Source organism: Pagrus major, chromosome 6, assembly GCF_040436345.1.
Source record: "Pagrus major chromosome 6, Pma_NU_1.0".
Classification (NCBI taxonomy): Eukaryota; Metazoa; Chordata; class Actinopteri; order Spariformes; family Sparidae; genus Pagrus; species Pagrus major.
This window is the reverse complement of record NC_133220.1, coordinates 2398556-2418391: the sequence shown is the minus strand read 5'-3', so window position 1 is coordinate 2418391 and position 19836 is coordinate 2398556. Positions and strand designations below refer to the sequence as shown.

The 19836-nt window shown below is 36.1% G+C and overlaps 1 protein-coding gene across 1 annotated transcript in view; it reads right to left on the bottom strand.

The window, feature by feature from the left end:
• Positions 1 to 19836, bottom strand: part of LOC140998281 (dedicator of cytokinesis protein 3-like) — a 192382-nt gene that overhangs the window by 9262 nt on the left and 163284 nt on the right. Inside the window, exons 31-48 of the mRNA XM_073468510.1 lie at positions 19041 to 19141; positions 17980 to 18038; positions 17641 to 17789; positions 17473 to 17558; positions 16849 to 16875; positions 15986 to 16081; positions 15216 to 15276; positions 14953 to 15046; positions 14731 to 14879; positions 13631 to 13717; positions 13362 to 13466; positions 12730 to 12871; positions 12328 to 12494; positions 11837 to 11923; positions 11300 to 11479; positions 10993 to 11076; positions 10673 to 10789; positions 10063 to 10193 (exon numbers count right to left, since the gene is read on the bottom strand). Of these exons, the coding sequence (XP_073324611.1) occupies positions 10063 to 10193; positions 10673 to 10789; positions 10993 to 11076; positions 11300 to 11479; positions 11837 to 11923; positions 12328 to 12494; positions 12730 to 12871; positions 13362 to 13466; positions 13631 to 13717; positions 14731 to 14879; positions 14953 to 15046; positions 15216 to 15276; positions 15986 to 16081; positions 16849 to 16875; positions 17473 to 17558; positions 17641 to 17789; positions 17980 to 18038; positions 19041 to 19141 (1922 nt within the window). The remainder of the gene's footprint in view (positions 1 to 10062; positions 10194 to 10672; positions 10790 to 10992; positions 11077 to 11299; positions 11480 to 11836; positions 11924 to 12327; positions 12495 to 12729; positions 12872 to 13361; positions 13467 to 13630; positions 13718 to 14730; positions 14880 to 14952; positions 15047 to 15215; positions 15277 to 15985; positions 16082 to 16848; positions 16876 to 17472; positions 17559 to 17640; positions 17790 to 17979; positions 18039 to 19040; positions 19142 to 19836) is intronic.

Sequence of the window (19836 nt, the reverse complement as noted above, 5' to 3'; positions counted from 1 at the left end):
TTTTTTTTTGTTTTGTTTTTGTTTTTGTTTTTTTGTGTAACCAATAAAAGTTATGTTTTCCGACATGTTATACTGAAAAAACTATTTTTCTTCTTTGAAACCGAGTAAAACCTTTTTTTTCAGGGGAGAAACATTTTCATCTTCTGTGAAAGCAATAGAAGTTATGTTTTTCCACGTGTAAAACAAAAAAAAACAACCTTTTTTTCCCCAGGAAATTATTATTCTTTTTTCCAGGAAAAAAAAAGTTTTTTCTTCTGTGAAACCAATAGAAGTTCTGGTTTCACACATGTGAAACCAACCCCCCCCCCCCCACACACACACCTTTTTCTCCCCAGGAAACCCCCCGTTTTTGTTTTTTTTTAAGGAAAAAACCTTTGTCAGGAAAAAAACTTTTTTACTTCTGTGAAACCAAAAAAAATTTTTCCCCCAGGAAAAAAACCTTTTTTTTCAGGATAGAAAATTTTTCTTCTTCTGTGAAACCAATAGAAGTTATGTTTTCCCACGTGTGAAACCAAACCTTTTTCTTTACTTCTGTGAAACAAAAAAAAAGTTTTTTTCCAGGAAAAAAAAGTTTTTTTCCAGGAAAAAAAAAGTTTTTTTCCAGGAAAAAAAAAGTTTTTTTCCAGGAAAAAAAAAGTTTTTTTCCAGGAAAAAAAAATGTTTTTTTCCAGGAAAAAAAAATGTTTTTTTCCAGGAAAAAAAAATGTTTTTTTCCAGGAAAAAAAAATGTTTTTTTCCTGGAAAAAAAAATGTTTTTTTCCAGGAAAAAAAAATGTTTTTTTCCAGGAAAATAAAATGTTTTTTTCCAGGAAAATAAAATGTTTTTTTCCAGGAAAAAAAAATGTTTTTTTCCAGGAAAAAAAAATGTTTTTTTCCAGGAAAAAAAAATGTTTTTTTCCAGGAAAAAAAATAATTTCTTTCCTGGAAAAATTTTCTTTCCAGGAAAAAGTTTTTTTCCAGGAAAAAAGTTTTTTCAGGTTAGAAATGTATTTTTCTTCTATGAAACTGAGTAAAACATTTTTTATTATTTAAATTATGTTTTCCTCGTGTGAAACCAAATAAGGAAAATAAACTTTTTTTTCAGGAAAAACGTTTCATTTTTACAAAAATTTGGTTCAATGAAATAAAAAAATGAAAATAAAAATTTAAAAAAAATGGTGTCACGCACCAAATTTGTAAGTGAAAAAATTGGTGTCAAGTATGATTTTTTTTTTCAGGAAAAAAACTTTTTTTCTTCTTCTGTGAAACTTCTTTTTCATAAGTGAGACTGAAGAGAAATTATGTTTTTCCACATTTGAAACAAAAGAAAACCTTTTTTTCCCCCACAGGAAAAAAAACTTTTTTTTCAGGTTAGAAACTTTTTTCTTCTGTGAAACCAATAGAACTTATTTTTTTTCCACTTGTGAAACCAAAAAACCCCCTTTTTTTAAACTTCTGCTAGACAAAAGAAAAATTCTCTTTCCAGGAAAACCCCTTTTTTTTCCAGGAAGAAACCTTTTTTTTTTTTTTTCAGGATAGAAACTTTTTTACTACTGTGAAACCAATTTTTTAAAAAAAAAATTCAGGAAACTTTGCTTTTCCCCAGGAAAAAAAAAGTTTTTCCAGGAAAACACCTTTTTTCCCCAGGAAAAAAAAACTTTTTTCCCCAGGAAAAAAAATCCTTTTTTTCAGGATAGAAACTTTTTCTTCTTCTGTGAAACTAATAGAAGTTATGTTTTCCCACATGTGAAACCAAAAAAACTATTTTTTTCCACTTCTGTGAAACAAAAAAAAACATTTTTTTCCAGGAAAAAAACTTTTTCCCTACGAAAAATACTTTTATTTGTTCAGGAAAAAAAACTTTTTTTCCCAGGAAAAAAAACTTTTGTTCCCCCAGTAAAACTGGGGAAAACTCTGTCTAAAACCTTTTTTTATTATCTAAATGATGTTTTTCTCATGTGAAACCAAAAAAGGAAAAAAAAACCTTTTTCCTTCAAGAAAAAACTTTCAGGAAAAATGTTTCATTTTTACAAAAATTTGGTTCAATGAAATAAAAAAATTGCGTAAAGCATTATATTAAAAAACAAATTGGTGTCATGTACCAAATTTTTAAAGGAAAAAATTGGTGTCAACCAGGGTTGGAATTTCGTCATTTTAGGGGCAGGGTCATTTGGCCTTCACTTTTTTTCTTTTCTTAGGGGCACCAAGGCCACATGACAGGGCACAAAGGCCATTGAGTAAAATTTGATGGTTTTACCTTTCAGATTGATACCATAACAACCTAATTTATAATAAGACATTTTTTAAAAGTACATCTTACAAAGGGATTACTACTTGAAAGCAATAAAACATATTATGTATTAAATCTTATATAAATATATCGATATCAAGTTAATAGTACATTGAAAAACTTTTTTTTTCAAATTACATCTTACAAAAGAATTAGAAACAGAGAGTGTGTGTGTGTGTGAGTGAGAGAGTGAGAGAGAGAGATTGTGAGAGAGTGAGAGAGAGACTGAGTGTGAGTGAATGCAGTGTATTAATTTAATCGGACTCATCACTTGATGATGGAGAATCTGACATCCGGTTAATTTTCAAAATAAAACACTCCGTGTTGATACCAGCAACAAAAAGTCTGGAACACTTTGTGTTGTTGTGTTTATAACACATACATATAACTGTGGTCGTGCGTGATTATGTAATTATTGCGGGAATTCCTCGGTTTCGTAACTCCAGCTGTTCGGCGGAGCTGCACCGTGGCGGACTCAAAAAGCAGCTGGTGGGGGTTGCCAGACGAGGACGACGGAGCAAAATCGTAGCGGAGCCAGGGGCACAAAGGCCACTGTGGCTGTACGATGATTTTTTTTTTCACAGGGCATCAAGGCGAAAGTGTGGGGCAACAGCGGCCATGGCTGCCGTGGCTGCCGTGACATTCCCACCCTGGTGTCAAGTATGAATTTCTTTTCAAGAGAGAATTTTTTTTCAGGAGAAATTTTTTTTTTCCTGGAGAAAAAAAGTTTTTTTTTCAGGACAGTAACTTTCTTCTTCTGTGAGACTGGGTTAAAACTCCTTTTTCATGAGTGAAACCAAGAGAAATTATGGTTTTACACGTGTGAATCCAAAAAAACCTCTTTTTTCTCCAGGAAAAAACTTTTTTTCAGGCTACAATTTTTTTCTTCTTCTTTGAAACTGAGTTAAAACTTCTTTTTCATGAGTGAAACCAAGAGAAATTATCTACATGTGAATCAAAAAAGAACCCAAAGTTTTTTTTCCCAGGAAAAAACATTTTTTTCTTTTTCAAGTGTAAAACTGAGTTAAAAGTTCTTTTTCATGAGTAAAACCAAGAGAAATGATCTTTTCTACTTCTGTGAAACCAAAAGAAAATTCCTTTTTCAGGAAAAAAACATTTTTCTTCCAGGAAAAAAAGTTTCTTTTCCATGAAAAAACTTTTTTTTCAGGTTAAATTTTTTTTTCTTCTTTGAAACCGAGTAAAACCTTTTTTATTATTTAAATTATGTTTTCCACATGTGAAAAACAAAAAAGGAAAAAAAACTTTTTTCTTCTTCAGGAAAAAACTTTCTTTCAGGAAACACGTTTTCTTTTTACAAAACTTTGGTTCAATGACAAAAAAAAATTGCGCAAAGCATGATTTTTTTAAAAAAAATTGGTGTCACGCACCAAATTTTTAAAGGAAAAACTTGGTGTCAAGTATGAATTTTTTTTCAGGAGAGAAACTTTTTTTTCTTCTTCTGTGAAACTGAGTTAAAACTTCTTTTTCATGAGTGAGACCAAGAGAAATTATTTTTTTCCAAGTTTGAAACAAAAAAAAACCCTTTTTTTTCCCCACAGGAAAAAAAACTTTTTCAGGATGGAAACTTTTATTTTCCCCACAGGAAACTTTTACAGGACAGAAACTGTTTTCTTCTGTGAAAACAATAGAACTGATGTTTTCCCATGTGGGAAACAAAAAAAACTTTTTTTTCAGGATAGAAACTTATTTTTCTTCCGTGAAACCAATAAAAGTTTTTTCCCCAGGAAAAATTTTTAAAGGAAAAAGTTGGTGTCAAGTATACTTTTTTTTCAGGAGAGAAACCTTTTTCTTTTCATGTGTGACACTGAGTTAACTTCTTTTTCATGAGTGAAACCAAGAGAAATTGTTTTTAATTGTGTGAAACAAAAAAAACAACCCCACCCTTTTTTTTTTTTTTTTTACCTCTGTGAAACCAAAAATAATTAATTTTTTCCAGGAAAAAGCAAGTTTTTTTTCAGGAGAGAAACTTTTTTCTTCTTCAGGGAAAACTTTCTTTCAGGAAAAATGTTTTGTGAAACTGAGTTTAAACTTGAGACCAAGAGAAATTGTCTACATGTGAATCCAAAAAACAACGTGTTTTTTTTTCAGGAAATTTTTTTTTTCAAGGAAATTTTTTTTCTTCTTCTTGAAACCGAGTAAAACCTTTTTTCCCAGGAAGAAACATTTTTTTCTTTATCATGAGTAAAACCAAGAGAAATGATCTTTTCTACTTCTGTGAAACCCCACAATTTTTTTTGCAGGAAAAAAACTTTTTTCTTCTTCAGGGAAAACTTTCTTTCAGGAAAAATGTTTTATCTTTACAAAACTTTGGTTCAATTAAATGAAAAAATTGCGTAAAGAAACTGATGTAAAACTTATTTTTCATGAGTGAGACCAAGAGAAATTATGTTTTTCCACATCTGAAACAAAAAACTTTTTTTTCCCCACAGGAAAAAAAAAAAATTTCCCCCACAGGAATAAAACTTTTTTTCAGGATAGAGACTTTTTTTTCTTTTGTGAAACCAATAGAACTTGTTTTCCCACGTGTGAAACAAAGAATTTGTTTTTTTACTTCTGTGAAACCATAAAAAACATGTTTTCCCAGGGAAAATTTTTTTTTTCTTAATAAAAATTTTTTTTCCATGAAAAAAAACTTTTTTCTTCTGTGAAAACAAGATAAGTTATGTTTTCCCACATGTGAAACCAAAAGAAAATTCCTTTTTCAGGAAAATTTTTTTTTCTTCCAGGAAAAAAAGTTTCTTTTCCATGAAAATTTTTTTTTCCAGGTAAAACATTTTTTTCTTCTTTGAAATCGAGTAAAACTTTTTTATTATTTAAATTATGTTTTCCACGTGTGAAACCAAAAAAGGAAAAAAAAAATTTTTTCTTCAGGAAAACTGAAGTGCAACTGAGTTAAAACTTCTTTTTCGTGAGTGAGACCAAGAGAAATTATTTTTTTTCCAAGTTTGAAACAAAAAACCCTTTTTTTCCCCACAGGAAAGAAAACTTTTTCAGGATGGAAACTTTTTTTTTTCTGTGAAAACAATACAACTGATGTTTTCCCATGTGGGAAACAAAAAAAACTTTTTTTTCAGGATAGAAACTTTTTTTTCTTCCGTGAAACCAATAAAAGTTTTTTCCCCAGGAAAATTTTTTAAAGGAAAAAGTTGGTGTCAAGTATACTTTTTTTTTCAGGAGAGAAACCTTTTTTCTTTTCATGACACTGAGTTAACTTCTTTTTCATGAGTGAAACCAAGAGAAATTGTTTTTAATTGTGTGAAACAAAAAAAACAAAAAAAATATTATTTTTTTTTACCTCTGTGAAACCAAAAATAATTAATTTTTTCCAGGAAAAAACAAGTTTTTTTTCAGGAGAGAAACTTTTTTCTTCTGTGAAACTGAGTTTAAACTTCTTTTTCATGAGTGAGACCAAGAGAAATTGTCTACAAGTGAATAAAAAAAAAAAAAAAAACAACATTTTTTTTCAGGAAAAAAACATTTTTTTTCCAGGAAAAAACATTTTTTTCTTTTTCATGAGTAAAACCAAGAGAAATGATCTTTTCTACTTCTGTGAAACCCCCCAATTTTTTTTTGCAGGAAAAATCTTTTTTCTTCTTCTGTGAAACCAAGAGAAAATTCCTTTTTCAGGAAAAAACCTTTTTTCTTCTTCAGGGAAAACTTTCTTTCAGGAAAAATGGTTTATCTTTACAAAACTTTGGTTCAATTAAATAAAAAAATTGCGTAAAGCATGATACTTAAAAAAAATTGGTGTCATGCACCAAATTTTAAAGGAAAAAAATGGTGTCAAGTATGAATTTTTTTTCAGGGGAGAAACTTTCTTTCAGGAGAAAAACTTTTTTGTTCTTCTTCTGTGAAACTGATGTAAAACTTATTTTTCATGAGTGAGACCAAGAGAAATTATGTTTTTACACGTCTGAAACAAAAAGCTTTTTTTCCCCACAGGAAAAAAAACTTGAAACATTTTTCTTTATTTTTTCCCCCACAGGAATAAAACTTTTTTTCAGGATAGAGACTTTTTTTTCTTCTGTGAAACCAATAGAACTTGTGTTTTCCCACGTGTGAAACAAAGACATTTTTTTTTTACTTCTGTGAAACCATAAAAAACATGTTTTCCCAGGGAAAAAACTTTTTTCCATAGGAAAAAAGTTTCTTTTCCATGAAAAAATTTTTTTTTTCTTCTGTGAAAACAAGATAAGTTATGTTTTCCCACATGTGAAACCAAAAGAAAATTCCTTTTTCAGGAAAAAAAAAATTTCTTCCAGGAAAAAAGTTTCTTTTCCATGAAAAAATGTTTTTTCCAGGTAAAACATTTTTTTCTTCTTTGAAACCGAGTAAAACTTTTTTATTATTTAAATTATGTTTTCCACATGTGAAACCAAAAAAGGAAAAAAAAAAAACTTTTTTTCTTCAGGAAAAAAAATTCTTTCAGGAAAAATGTTTTATTTTTACAAAACTTTGGTCCAATTAAATAAAAAAAATTGCGCAAAGCATGATATTTAAAAAAAAATTGTGTCACGCACCAAATTTTTAAAGGAAAAACTTGGTGTCAAGTATGAATTTTTTTTCAGGAGAGAAACTTTTTTTTCTTCTTTTGTGAAACTGAGTTAAAACTTCTTTTTCGTGAGTGAGACCAAGAGAAATTATGTTTTTCCAAGTTTGAAACAAAAAAACCCTTTTTTTCCCCACAGGAAAGAAAACTTTTTACAGGATGGAAACTTTTTTTTTTCTGTGAAAACAATAGAACTTATGTTTTCCCATGTGGGAAACAAAAAAAACTTTTTTTTCAGGATAGAAACTTATTTTTCTTCCGTGAAACCAATAAAAGTTTTTTCCCCAGGAAAATTTTTTAAAGGAAAAAGTTGGTGTCAAGTATACTTTTTTTTCAGGAGAGAAACCTTTTTTATTTCATGACACTGAGTTAACTTCTTTTTCATGAGTGAAACCAAGAGAAATTGTTTTTAATTGTGTGAAACAAAAAAAACAACCCCCCCCTTTTTTTTTTACCTCTGTGAAACCAAAAATAATAAATTTTTTCCAGGAAAAAACAAGTTTTTTTTCAGGAGAGAAACTTTTTTTCTTCTGTGAAACTGAGTTTAAACTTTTTTTTCATGAGTGAGACCAAGAGAAATTGTCTACATGTGAATCCAAAAAACAACGTTTTTTTTTTTCTTCAGGAAAAAAACTTTTTTTTCCTTCCAGGAAATTTTTTTTCCAGGAAAAAACCCCCTTTTTTTCAGGTTAAAATTTTTTTTCTTCTTCTTGAAACCGAGTAAAACCTTTTTTCCCAGGAAAAAACATTTTTTTCTTTTTCAAGAGTAAAACCAAGAGAAATGATCTTTTCTACTACTGATCTTTTCTATTTTTTTTGCAGGAAAAATCTTTTTTCTTCCAGGATAGACTCTTTTGTCTTCTTCTGTGAAACCAAGAGAAAATTCCTTTTTCAGGAAAAAACATTTTTTCTTCTTCAGGGAAAACTTTCTTTCAGGAAAAACGTTTTATCTTTACAAAACTTTGGTTCAATTAAATAAAAAAATTGCGTAAAGCATGATACTTAAAAAAAATTGGTGTCATGCACCAAATTTTAAAGGAAAAAAATGGTGTCAAGTATGATTTTTTTTTCAGGAGAGAAACTTTTTTTCAGGAGAAAAACTTTTTTGTTCTTCTTCTGTGAAACTGATGTAAAACTTATTTTTCATGAGTGAGACCAAGAGAAATTATGTTTTTACACGTCTGAAACAAAAAAACTTGAAACATTTTTCTTTATATTTTCCCCCACAGGAATAAAACTTTTTTTCAGGATAGAGACTTTTTTTTCTTCTGTGAAACCATAAAAAACATGTTTTCCCAGGGAAAAAACTTTTTTTCCTTAGGAAAAAAGTTTCTTTTCCATGAAAAAAAACCTTTTTTCTTCTGTGAAAACAAGATAAGTTATGTTTTCCCATGTGTGAAACCAAAAGAAAATTCCTTTTTCAGGAAAAAAAAATTTTCTTCGAGGAAAAAAAGTTTCTTTTCCATGAATTTTTTTTTCAGGAGAGAAACTTTTTTTCTTCTTTGAAACAGAGTAAAACTTTTTTATTATTTAAATTATGTTTTACGTTTTAAAAACGTTTTATTTTTACAAAACTTTGGTTCAATGAAATAAAAAAAAAATTGGTCAAAGCATGATATTTAAGAAAAAAATTGGTGTCACGCACCAAATTTTTAAAGGAAAAACTTGGTGTCAAGTGTGATTTTTTTTTCAGGAGAGAAACTTTTTTTCAGGAGAATAACTTTTTTTCCTTCTTCTGTGAGACTGAGTTAAAAATTCTTTTTCATGAGTGGGACCAAGAGAAATTATGTTTTTCCAAGTTTGAAACAAAAAAAAACCTTTTTTTTCCCCACAGGAAAAAAAACTTTTACAGAATAGAAACTTTTTCTGTGAAAACAATAGAACTGATGTTTTCCCACATGTGAAACAAAAAACTTTTTTTTTCCAGGAAAAAAACTTTTTTTGCAGGAGAGAAACTTTTTTTTTCTTCTGTGAAACTGAGTTTAACCTCTTTTTCATGAGTGAGACCAAGAGAAATTGTTTTTACACGTGTGAATCCAAAAAACCCGTCTTTTTTTCTTCAGGAAAATTTTTTTAAAGGAAAAAGATTGGTGTCAAGTATCAATTTGTTTTTCAGGAGAGAAACAATTTTTCTTTTCATGTGTTAACTTCTTCTTTGGTTCAGTGAAATAAAAAAAAGCCTAAAGCATGATATTTTTAAAAAAAATTTGGTGTCAAGTATGAATTTTTTTTCCAGGAGAGAAACTTTTCTTTCTTCTGTGAAACTGAGTTTAAACTTCTTTTTCATGAGTGAAACCAAGAGAAATTATGTTTTTCCACGTGTGAAACAAAAAAAAAACTTTCAGGTTTTCAGGAGAGAAACTTTTTGTCTTCTTCTGTGAAACCGAATAAAAACATTTTTTGCCAGGAGAGAAACATTTTTTCTTCAGGAAAAGTTTGTCTCCTGAAAAAAAAATGTAGTGTCCCTTTTTTGTTTTTAAATTTAGTGTCACATATGAAAACTTGTTATAAAAATTTGTCACGCATAACATTTTTAAAAGAAAAAAATTTATGTAAAACATGAATTTAAAAAAGAAAAATTGTCACGCATGACATTTTTTGTCCTGCACAAAATTTGGTGTCATGCTTTTTTTTTTTTTTTTTTTTTTTTTTTTTTTTAAATTATTTTTTTGGCCTTTTCATGGCTTTATTGACAGAACAGCTGAAGATAGACAGGAATCAGGATGAGAGAGAGAGGGGGAGTGACATGCAGCAAAGAGCCCCAGGCCGGGACTCAAACCCAGGGCTGCTGCAGCGAGGGCAAAGCCTCTGTACATGGGACGCCTGCTCTACCAACTGAGCTAAACAGCGCCCCGTCATGCTTTTTTTAAACAAAAACTTGGTGTCACGCATGAAATAAAAAAAAAAAATTTGTCACACATGAAATTTGTCTCAAAAATTTGCTGTCATGCATGAATTTTTTTTGCAGCAAATAATCCAAAAACCTGATGGAAAAACCTCCCAGGCTTTTTGTTGAATGAACCAGGGAGAACTTCAGGGGGTCACTTTTAAAAGACATCATCCTGCAGCACTATAGAGACGGAGGAGACAGCGTGTGTGTCGACTGTAAAATGTGATGAGGATGTGACGTCATGAGTGAATGAGATGAGTGCAAAGTGTAAAGTCTCACTCGAGGATAAGGTGAATATGCGTGTGCGTGCATGTGTGCGTGTGTGTTGCTGACCTGTGCCGGTGCATGAGTTTGAAGCTCTCGGGGCTCATGGGGCTGTGGGAGGCCAGGATCCCTCTGGGAGTGTTGGCTCCTGACCCGGCCTTCTCTAACCCAGGCAGACCCTGCAGAGCCACGTAGAAACACTGCTCTGAATATTCACACTGCCCTCACTTGTGCATAAACCTCCAGACTATACGCTGCTCACACACATCCACACACAGTAATGTTGGAGTAATCACAGGAAGCTGCTTTATGTTGTCTGAGACGTAAATATTTAATGTCCCTATAAATTCAATTAGGAGCTAAAAAGGTGAAAAGTTCAGATTGTTAGCGGTGACACACTTCTGTTAGCTAGCAGCATGATAACATCCTCTTTGAAGAAGCTGCTAATTAGCTCTCCTCACTGTGATGATGCTCGCCCTTCAGCATGTTTACAACAGAAGGAATCTGCTCTAGACTCAACATTGGTTCATCGTATCATGAAGAATACACAGAATTACGCCTGAACAACAACATGTTTGTGTGTTTTTGTCATTATATTCTCCCCTGAGCTCTGCAGTTTAAAAAGCTTCAGATCTAATAACACAAAACGCTGTTTGAGTGAAGGTTTCTCAGCACTCACGTGGCAGAGGCTGCTCCTCATCATCTGGAACTGATCTATCAGCTTCTTGTGAAGGGGACGCATTTCTGGGTGCACCAGCTTCTCGTGCACGGCCAGGCCGACTCCGAGGACGTGAACCTGCAGGAAAATAACAAAACATCATCGGATTCAATTTTCACTGTACATTCCCTGACATTTAAATCTCTCCTGTACTTACATTTACGAATATGAAGTGTCAATGACATGTTTCTAATTTCTTGTACATGACAGCACCTGTAGGGCCTCTAGTTCATGTATAGTTCAGGATGTTGAGCGAACGCTGAGGTTAAATTATGTCTTACCTGCTCCTGCATCAGGTCTTTGAGCTGTGTGATCTTCTCTGTGTCTTCAGGGTGGCTGGTGATGTACTCTTTATCAAAGAACGCCTAGAGACAAAGAAAGATTAATATCATCATAAATAAAACAAACATTTAAAAGTCTCCTGCTGTCGGTTTCATTATCCATCTATATATTAAAAAAAAAATAAACGACACTTCCACCTGGCAGTAAAATACTTCATGCACTAGCAGGCGTTCTGTTAGCATTAGCACTATCACAGGTCTCTGTCTGTCTGAACTACAGATGTTTATAGAGCTCTTTTTGTCTGACCTCTTGGTATCTGGCGATGCCTCCGTTGACGGCAGCGTCGATGACCCCGTTCAGCGTCATGCTGAGCAGGTTGATGTTGCCGTGCAGCTGCTTGTGTTGGTACTGGCTGATCAGAGTCCGGAGCTCCTGGTTCTTATTCTCCACCACAGAGATGGCGTTTTCTAACGGACTCACCTCCACCTGAGGGGGAGGTCAACAAGGGAGTCAAAGTGAGAAATACATTGACACTATGAAAGATTTCCTGCTGATGGATTATCTGTAGGTGGTATAGTTTGTCTGCTCGGTCAGAAATCCTGTCATGCTGACTCTTTGCAGCTGCAGGAACATGAAACACATCACATGCTGTAAACTGCAGCGTGTCTCCAAGTAAAGATCCACAAGAAACTGAGTGTGCAGGACAGAAGTTTTAAAGGCTTTTCTGAGTTAGAGTAAATTCCTACAGATTGAGGTTAGAGAGCAGTGAAAATCTCACCGTCACATATTTATTATTAAAGCTGATCTGTCATTAAATGTAAGACTCCTTCTTCTCTGACTCACCAGCTCTCTCTTGTCCACCTCAAACCAGCGTGAGATCCCCGGCAGAGGGTGAGTGAGGATCAGCGTCGTCCTCTCGATCCAAAGACTCTGAAACACACAAAACGACGAGCTGTGAGACAAACGTCATCTCAACATGAGCAGCACTGAGATCTGTCAGAGCGCTTCAATTCAAAAACTTAAAATGTGTTTAAAGTGATACATGTAGCATTTTAACTGCTTTAAGTTTGTCTATTTTTCTTCTGTTGCAGTCGGCTTCTTCACTTTTAAAGAAGTTTATAAGGTTTGTAAATATAAATGTAAATATAAATGTGTTCCACACTGTATTTCCATTTTATAAATAGAAAAAAATCACTCTGAGCAGCTGATAAATATCCTGTCTGATATCTTTTTCTTGACAGACAGAGAGGCAAACTGCTTTTTAAAAAACAGATTGTTAAGAAATAAATCTTTAAACCAGCTCTGATGAAGTGTCTGAACTTTATTTTGCTCACCTTGAACTCATTGTCTCGGTCTTTGGGTCCTTTGTGGAAGGGTCGGTCGTAACGGAACCGGCGGACGTTGTTGACACGGTAGAAGCTCTTGATGCGATCGGGGACTCTGTCCATCTGGAGCACGGTGACGCTGTCCGGCACCGGCGTCACTGCGTAGATCTGGAGGTCTGAGCCGAGGACGTCAGAGAAATAACTGGACGTATGGAGCGTGTAAACTCTGACTGGTTCTGTCTGACTGTGGTAACCATGAACTGACACTTCATGACCCTAAAATCTGTTCACACATGAAGACACAGTTTGGTCCCTGCAGGAGATGCTCACTTAAGACGTGAGTGATGCATTAATATTGAAATAAATCATCCGAACACACACACAGATTCTCTCTGTTTTGCTGAAGGATACACTGAGCATCACACTGCAGAATGGCCTCATCTGGCTGATTGGGGTGCTGCATCGCGATGGCCTGTGGGAATTCTCCCAGCATCCTTTGCTGGAAGGCCTCGAGCCTTTCGTAGTCGTGGCCGCGACAAACAAACTCTTTGTTCTGGCGTGAATAATCAGAACAGAGCGTTTATTGAGGTCATGTTCATGTTTTTCGTCAGGATATTTGTGAGGAAATCATCAAGAAGTTCACCTCAAGAAAACAATGTTTAAAGGAACAGGTCACCCAAAAGTGTAAATCCAGTCGTCATCTCCTCCCTCCATGCTGATGAAAGTCAGGTGAAGTCTCGTAGTCCACAGAACATTTCTGGAGCTACGAAACTTCACCTGACTGTCCATCAGCAGATTTACATTTTTTGGGTGACCTGTTCCTTTAACGCGATTCTCATATAAAACCATAGATAATATATTTTGCTTATATGCGGTACAGCAGCTAGCGAGCTACAGAAGTCAGCCATCTTTAAGACTTCTATCTGTTTCGTTAATGACAGGTAACGTTAGAGAGAAACCTTCAGGTGGTATATGTGAATTTGTAAGAATTTAAAAGAAGCTAATATTCGAAAACAGATCTAAAATACAACGGTTAAACTCACTCTGAGGAAGAAGGGGAACTTCCTGCCGTAGAACCCGACTCTGAAGAACTCTGGCTCCAGACGCTGCTGCTCCATGATGTTGTCATAATACGCTGCCTCCATTTTCTACAGACACATCGGAAAAGGAAGATGATGACGAGCTCACATTCACGCCGCCTTCTAATATTTATGTTCCCGATGACAGCGAAGGACATTATTTATTATTCGATGGTTACGTGTGCGTCCTCATCAGTGAGGTGACAGGTAGAAGGGACATGATCGGTGCTCACCCGTATCCAGCTGAGACTCTGGTAGTCGTACAGAGATTCATACTGGAAGGCCAGCTCCCTGCACAGAGGGATACCGAACTCCCAACACTGGACACACACACGCACACGCACACACACACACACACACACACACACACACACACACACACACACACACACACACACACAAACGCACACACACACAAATGTATTAAAGTCATGAATTAACAGATAATTTATCAGGATTCTCATTAGTGTGTGTGTGTGTATTATGTGTGTTTTTTATACCACGGCCTTGCTGTTTGTGTTGATTGGAGTTAACAGGAGTGTTTCCAGTAGCCAACAGAAGCCAATGACGCTGACTGTGCATTACGCCACACCAGCCACAGTTAGCTGCAGTTATTTCTTACTTTAGCGACAAGTTAATCTATTTATGTATCAGCGTTACTGCGAGTTGAGGCAAAACAGCTGGAGGACAGCAGATAATAATAATAACAATAATAATAAAGTTGTGTTTGTGCAGTAATCAGAATGTTTCAGTGGTGTCATAGAAAATTCAATAAAGCATTGATTCAAAATTGTGTCTTCCTGTACTGGTTCAATGAGACCCACCTCTTTCTTTATATTCTTATCCTCGTCGTATTTTATATTAATATTGTAATGACAGGTCATCATTTTTGTTACATGTAGTCAGCAGTTATTTGTCAGTAGCTTCCAGATAATGTGACCCTTTGATTCAAAAGTGTTTTCCTGTGCGGGTTCAATGAGACACGCCTCTTTTTATTGGATCTTAGTCCTCGTCTTATTTTATATTAATGTTTTACAGGAAAATCTTGAAAAGAAAAGAAAAGAAAAGAAAAGAAAAGAAAAGAAAAGAAAAGAAGGAATTTTATGAAGGAAGCTATTTTGTTATATTTGTGATCTTAATATCAGTTTAGTTTGGTTTGTTGTCTTTGCCTTTTCCCAACCTCGACTCAAATCTTTCTACTATAAAACACATCAGTGATTTCAACACAAACACAGCTTCTCTTCTTGCCTGTCGTCACTGACTCCACTGGACTGGTGTTGTGCGTCTGTAACACTGCTGTCTGTGTGTAGCTGTGTTGGCACCACCTTCCTACCTTCCCCTTGTTGAAGTAGTGGATGACTTTGCGGCAGAGCCCCTCTTTGCGGTGCCACTCGGTCTGAGCCGGATAATGAAGAAACTCCTTCAGAGGCCGCTCGTCCCAGTGCAGCAGCTCCCAGTACAGCAGCAGAGTGAACGCAGCCTCTGTGGACACAACAGACCAGTCACACACCTGACAAACAGCGTGTGTGTGTGTGTGTGTGTGTCTGTGCTGTACCTGTGTAGTTCTCCGCCTGCAGGTGCATATCACACAGTTTGTGGATGTAGCGGATGTACATCTCCTCCTTATTGATCTCTGACTTGTAGAAATTCTGAGAAGATACAAAACACAAACACAAACTTCGACATGTTGCAGTTTTGATCCAAACTAAATAAATACTAAAGTGTTTATAATCGTTATAATAAACTGTAACTGATGAAGAGTCTGCTGGTAAAATCAGCCGGTTGGTGACTGAAGCATCAGTACGACATAAATCTTACCAGGAGATTAACGGTGCAGCCGATCTTCTTGTTCTCCGTCTCGTCTCCTTTCATACAGTCCCTGAAGACAAAACAACAAAACAGAGCAGGTTAATAAACATCATTAAGATAAAAGTCCTCTGTAACTCTCTGAAACACTGAAACCTGTTCTCAGGTTTTCTGTCCATATGTTCAGTCTGTTTATTTTAAACAACATGATTATTGTTTATTAACAGCTCAACCTCAGACTCGTATCATTGTTACTCTGTCAGAGCCTCATGGGAGCTCTGGTTGTTTCATGTAAACAAAATAATAAATGTCAACAACAACAAGTCTAACTGTCATATAATATACTGTTACTGAAGAAGATGTTACAACCACTTATGTCGTTTAATAAAGTACACATCATACCTGAGTGAAAGATATCGTGTTCAGATATTACTTTGGTCAAAGTGAAAGTCACCCGTTTGAATACTACTTGAATAAAAGTCTAAAAGTATCTGATATTAAATAGAATCAAAAGTAAAAGCAAAAGTAAATCATACATATATTTACATGTATTTATATACTGTATATTATGGATCAACTGATGATTATCAGATCTGATATTTATCATTTTTCTGATTATTGAAATTAGTTTTTTTTAAATGTTTTAATCTGATCAAAGAAATTAAGTCGAGTAAAAAAGTTAAATATTTGACTCAAAAGTTGAGTGGAAGTATAAAGTAGCATAAAATAAATAAGTGTTGTGTCAGTGTGTGTGTGAGAGTGTGTGTGTGTGTGTGTGTTACCGGTAGTCCAGCAGTCGCTCCATCAGCCGAGTGACGGAGGTAACGAAGGAGATCCCCGTCTCTCTCCACGTCTCCTGCTCGATCTTCTCCAACAGGCTTCAACAAAGATGAGACACAAATCAGACGACGCACTGAGTTTATAACGTGATGAGAATACATCCGTCGTTTACAGCCTCAGCGAACGCAACAACCTCGCAAACAACGGGAAAAAAAAAACAGACGAGAAATTCTTGGGTTCCTGGAGCCTCCACCGAGAGCAGGAAACTGCTTTTCACTTTCAAAAAGTAAGTTAAAGGAAATCAAAGAGTAAAAGTTGAAAGAGAAAAAAGAAAGAAGGTATCAGCGTGTACGCCGACATCTTCTGCATCTTTAAACTGAGCTTCAACTGGATGTGACGACTCAGAATTGGTAATTTACATTTTTACTATGAGTTATGAGAAATATTTACAGAAAAGACTCAGAATTCATCTTCAGATCAAAGTTTATGATCTCAGTATTCAGAGAACAGAACAAGTTGTTTAAAGACTTGAGTGGGGAAATTTCAGTCATCATGAGGACGGATATGAACATCTTTTCCTAAAGCTTATTAACAGACTTGTATGAGGAGATATTGTGCAGATATCAACATGTTGCATGAAGTGATAGTGAGATAAAACAGTCTGAAGAGAGATCATTAATTCATTTTTTGACAATCGAACTAAACACATTGCAGAAGCTGTCAGATGACTCGTATGGTTTGTTGCAGCTCTTGCAGATAAGATGAGATATTCACTCCACCATCACGCTGACAGAGAATAATTCAATGATTATCTGAAGACAAATACCAGCGTCACATGTTTCCCTGTGTGTAGGTGATGTCATACCTGGGGTAGGGCCCGAACAGCTGGGTTCTAGTCCCGCAGCACAGAGCGAAGCAAACACACAACAGCAGCGTTAGAGCAGAAGAACTGAGAGTTAACTCTGTCAGCAGAGAGAGGACGACAGGACAGGAGGGACAGAGGTTTAAAAACAGAGAGAGGACGACAGGACAGGATGGACAGAGGCTTAAAGACAGAGAGAGGACGACAGGACAGGATGGACAGAGGTTTAAAAGCAGAGAGAGGACGACAGGACAGGATGGACAGAGGTTTAAAAACAGAGAGAGGACGACCGGACAGGATGGACAGAGGTTTAAAAACAGAGAGAGGACGACAGGACAGGATGGACAGAGGTTTAAAAACAGAGAGAGGACGACAGGACAGGATGGACAGAGGCTTAAAAACAGAGAGAGGACGACAGGACAGGATGGACAGAGGTTTATAAACAGAGAGAGGACGACAGGACAGGATGGACAGAGGCTTAAAAACAGAGAGAGGACGACAGGACAGGATGGACAGAGGTTTAAAAACAGAGAGAGGACGACAGGACAGGATGGACAGAGGCTTAAAAACAGAGCGAGACGAGAGTTGGAGGCAGACAGAGGGAGAAACTGTGAACACGTTCCTTACAGCAGACTGAAGAGCTCTCTGTAGTTCTCGTCTCCTTTCCCCTCAGAAACCAAACTGTCCAACTTGTCAATGAGCTCAGCCTCCACCTGAACACACAAACACAGATGAATAATCAGACCGGCTCCTCTGCTCCAGGTGCTGTTGCTGCTCTGAAGTCGATCATCTGACCTGTTTGAAGTTTCCGTTCTTGCGTTGCTCCCAGTCCATCATGTCGTGGAAGATGGGGATCATGATGTTTCGTACCTCCACCTGAGGGACCAGCGTCACTCCCAGGAACGGGCCGATCATACCGGGGATGAAATGGATCTTATTCTCACCTACAACCAGCAGACATGAGTCAACTCGTCTTCGGTCAATCAGCCAGTAAATCAGTTAGACTTCAGGCTGCAGACTAACTGAATTAAACTCTTCTCTGGGTTTTATTGGCGGTTTGCAAACCAGCTTGTAGCTGCAGCTGGACTGCAGAGTGGAGCAGGAGATATTAGAGAAGTGTAGAGAAAATCTTACCGAGGTTTTGCCACATACTGAACAGCTCGTAGGTCATCATCACTCTCATGTCACCGTACCTGCAGACACAAAACATGTCACAGTGCAGTCGTTCACTGTGGAGCCGGAGAGGCAAGATTCTTTAAATCCACAATTCAATTTCATTTCTAACTTAAACATTTTCTTTCTTTTGACTATCACGTCTGTATTTGTAAAGTTCTGCCCTGAAAACATTTACAGCTGAACAATTCATCTAAATAACTAAATATTATTAAAATTGCAACACAGTTAAGAGAAACATCAAGATCACAGAAGCTGCAGTTTTTTAGATGAAGACAGAACGTGACCAACAGAATTATACTGAAGAAATGACTTCAGCCACAGCGTCCGTGAGCGACACAAAGACAGAAACACTGAACTGAAAGTGAATTTTGTTTCCTTGTTGTTTCGAGTTGACAAACTAAAGCAGAAACATCAGCAGAAACCCGTCGTGTCCTCTCGCAGACTGTCACACCTCTGGAGACACACGTCTCGTCTTGATGTTTTTCTTTCCACCTCTGCACGGTTTCTTTCCTGCACCCATTCAAACATCACAGTCCCACGAGACTCTGCTGCCTCGTCTCACACGTCTCAATCGTCTCAGGCTGTGATTTGCCTAATTGTCACGATTCTTCAGCGGTGGAGACTCAACAGAAGCAGGAGGAACTTTGTGCCTGAGGAAGTTGACTGAGTTCAGTGTCTGGGGTCCCCTCGTTCCTGGGAATATTCGGTGGAAAAAGCCTCACAGAGAGGGAAATGAGCTTTCCTGGAGTAAAGAAGTGTTCCTGCAGGATTCATAAAGTAGGTCGCCAAGTTTGCAGCGCTGCTTCACTTCAAAGAGGAAAACGGGTTCTTTCAACTTCTGACTCTCAGCATTTTAGCTGCACATGACACACGAGTCTGAGGACGACAGTCAGGGGACGGACGCTGGCAGCCACGTTTGTGTTTGTGTTGTTGTGTGTGTCTAATGGCTATTTGTGCGTTGGATCGTCAGATACTGTGTGTTCAGCTCTTCCTGAATGTTTGTTGGTGTGTGTCCTTACTTGTCTAAGACCTTCTTCCTCTTCGCAGGACTCAGGTTTTCCAACTGTAAACTGGGCTGGTTGATGTACAGCACCGCCAGGCTGAAGTACGAGTTCCACACCTGCTCATACAAACAAACACAAACATTAAGGAGATATTCAGTGTTTGTTAGGAGTCCATAAATGTACCGTCAGTGGAGAACATGTTTGGACATCAGGCTCTGATCAGAGACTCACTGACAGATCTTTAACTGGAACATCTCCGATGGTTAAACTATTATTCTATTTAAATCATTTATCATTCATTGTGTGACATTCAGGAGATAAGAAGCAAAACATCTCTCAACTATAAAGAATAATGTCTGCTGATGTGTGTTATAAGTAGAAATTACAACTGTATTGTCTCATAAAGAAAAGCTACAGTGTAGAGCCATAAAGTAAAGTATCATTTAAACTAATGCAACATATTTAAAGCCCGTCCTTCAGTAAAACTCTGTCCTCTCATGGCGTGTTTTCCTTTCTGCATACAGCTTCTATCATTCAGTTTCTGACCATCTGAAAGTTAATGTTTAACAAAACACTAAAGCTCCTCTGACTCATGATGACTCACGATTTCTCTGGTGACAAAAAAAAAACAGCCTCGAGCCCCCTGAGGAAGCTCTCATCTCCACTCTTACACACTCTGCTGCTTCACTTATTGAGGAAGTCGACAGTTCCTGCTCCTCCCGGTGCCGCCTGCAGCCCTCTCTGACTGTGTTACGTATGACGTCTTTAAACAAAAGACTGAGATCCAGATCTGCACAGAAACGTTCAGGAA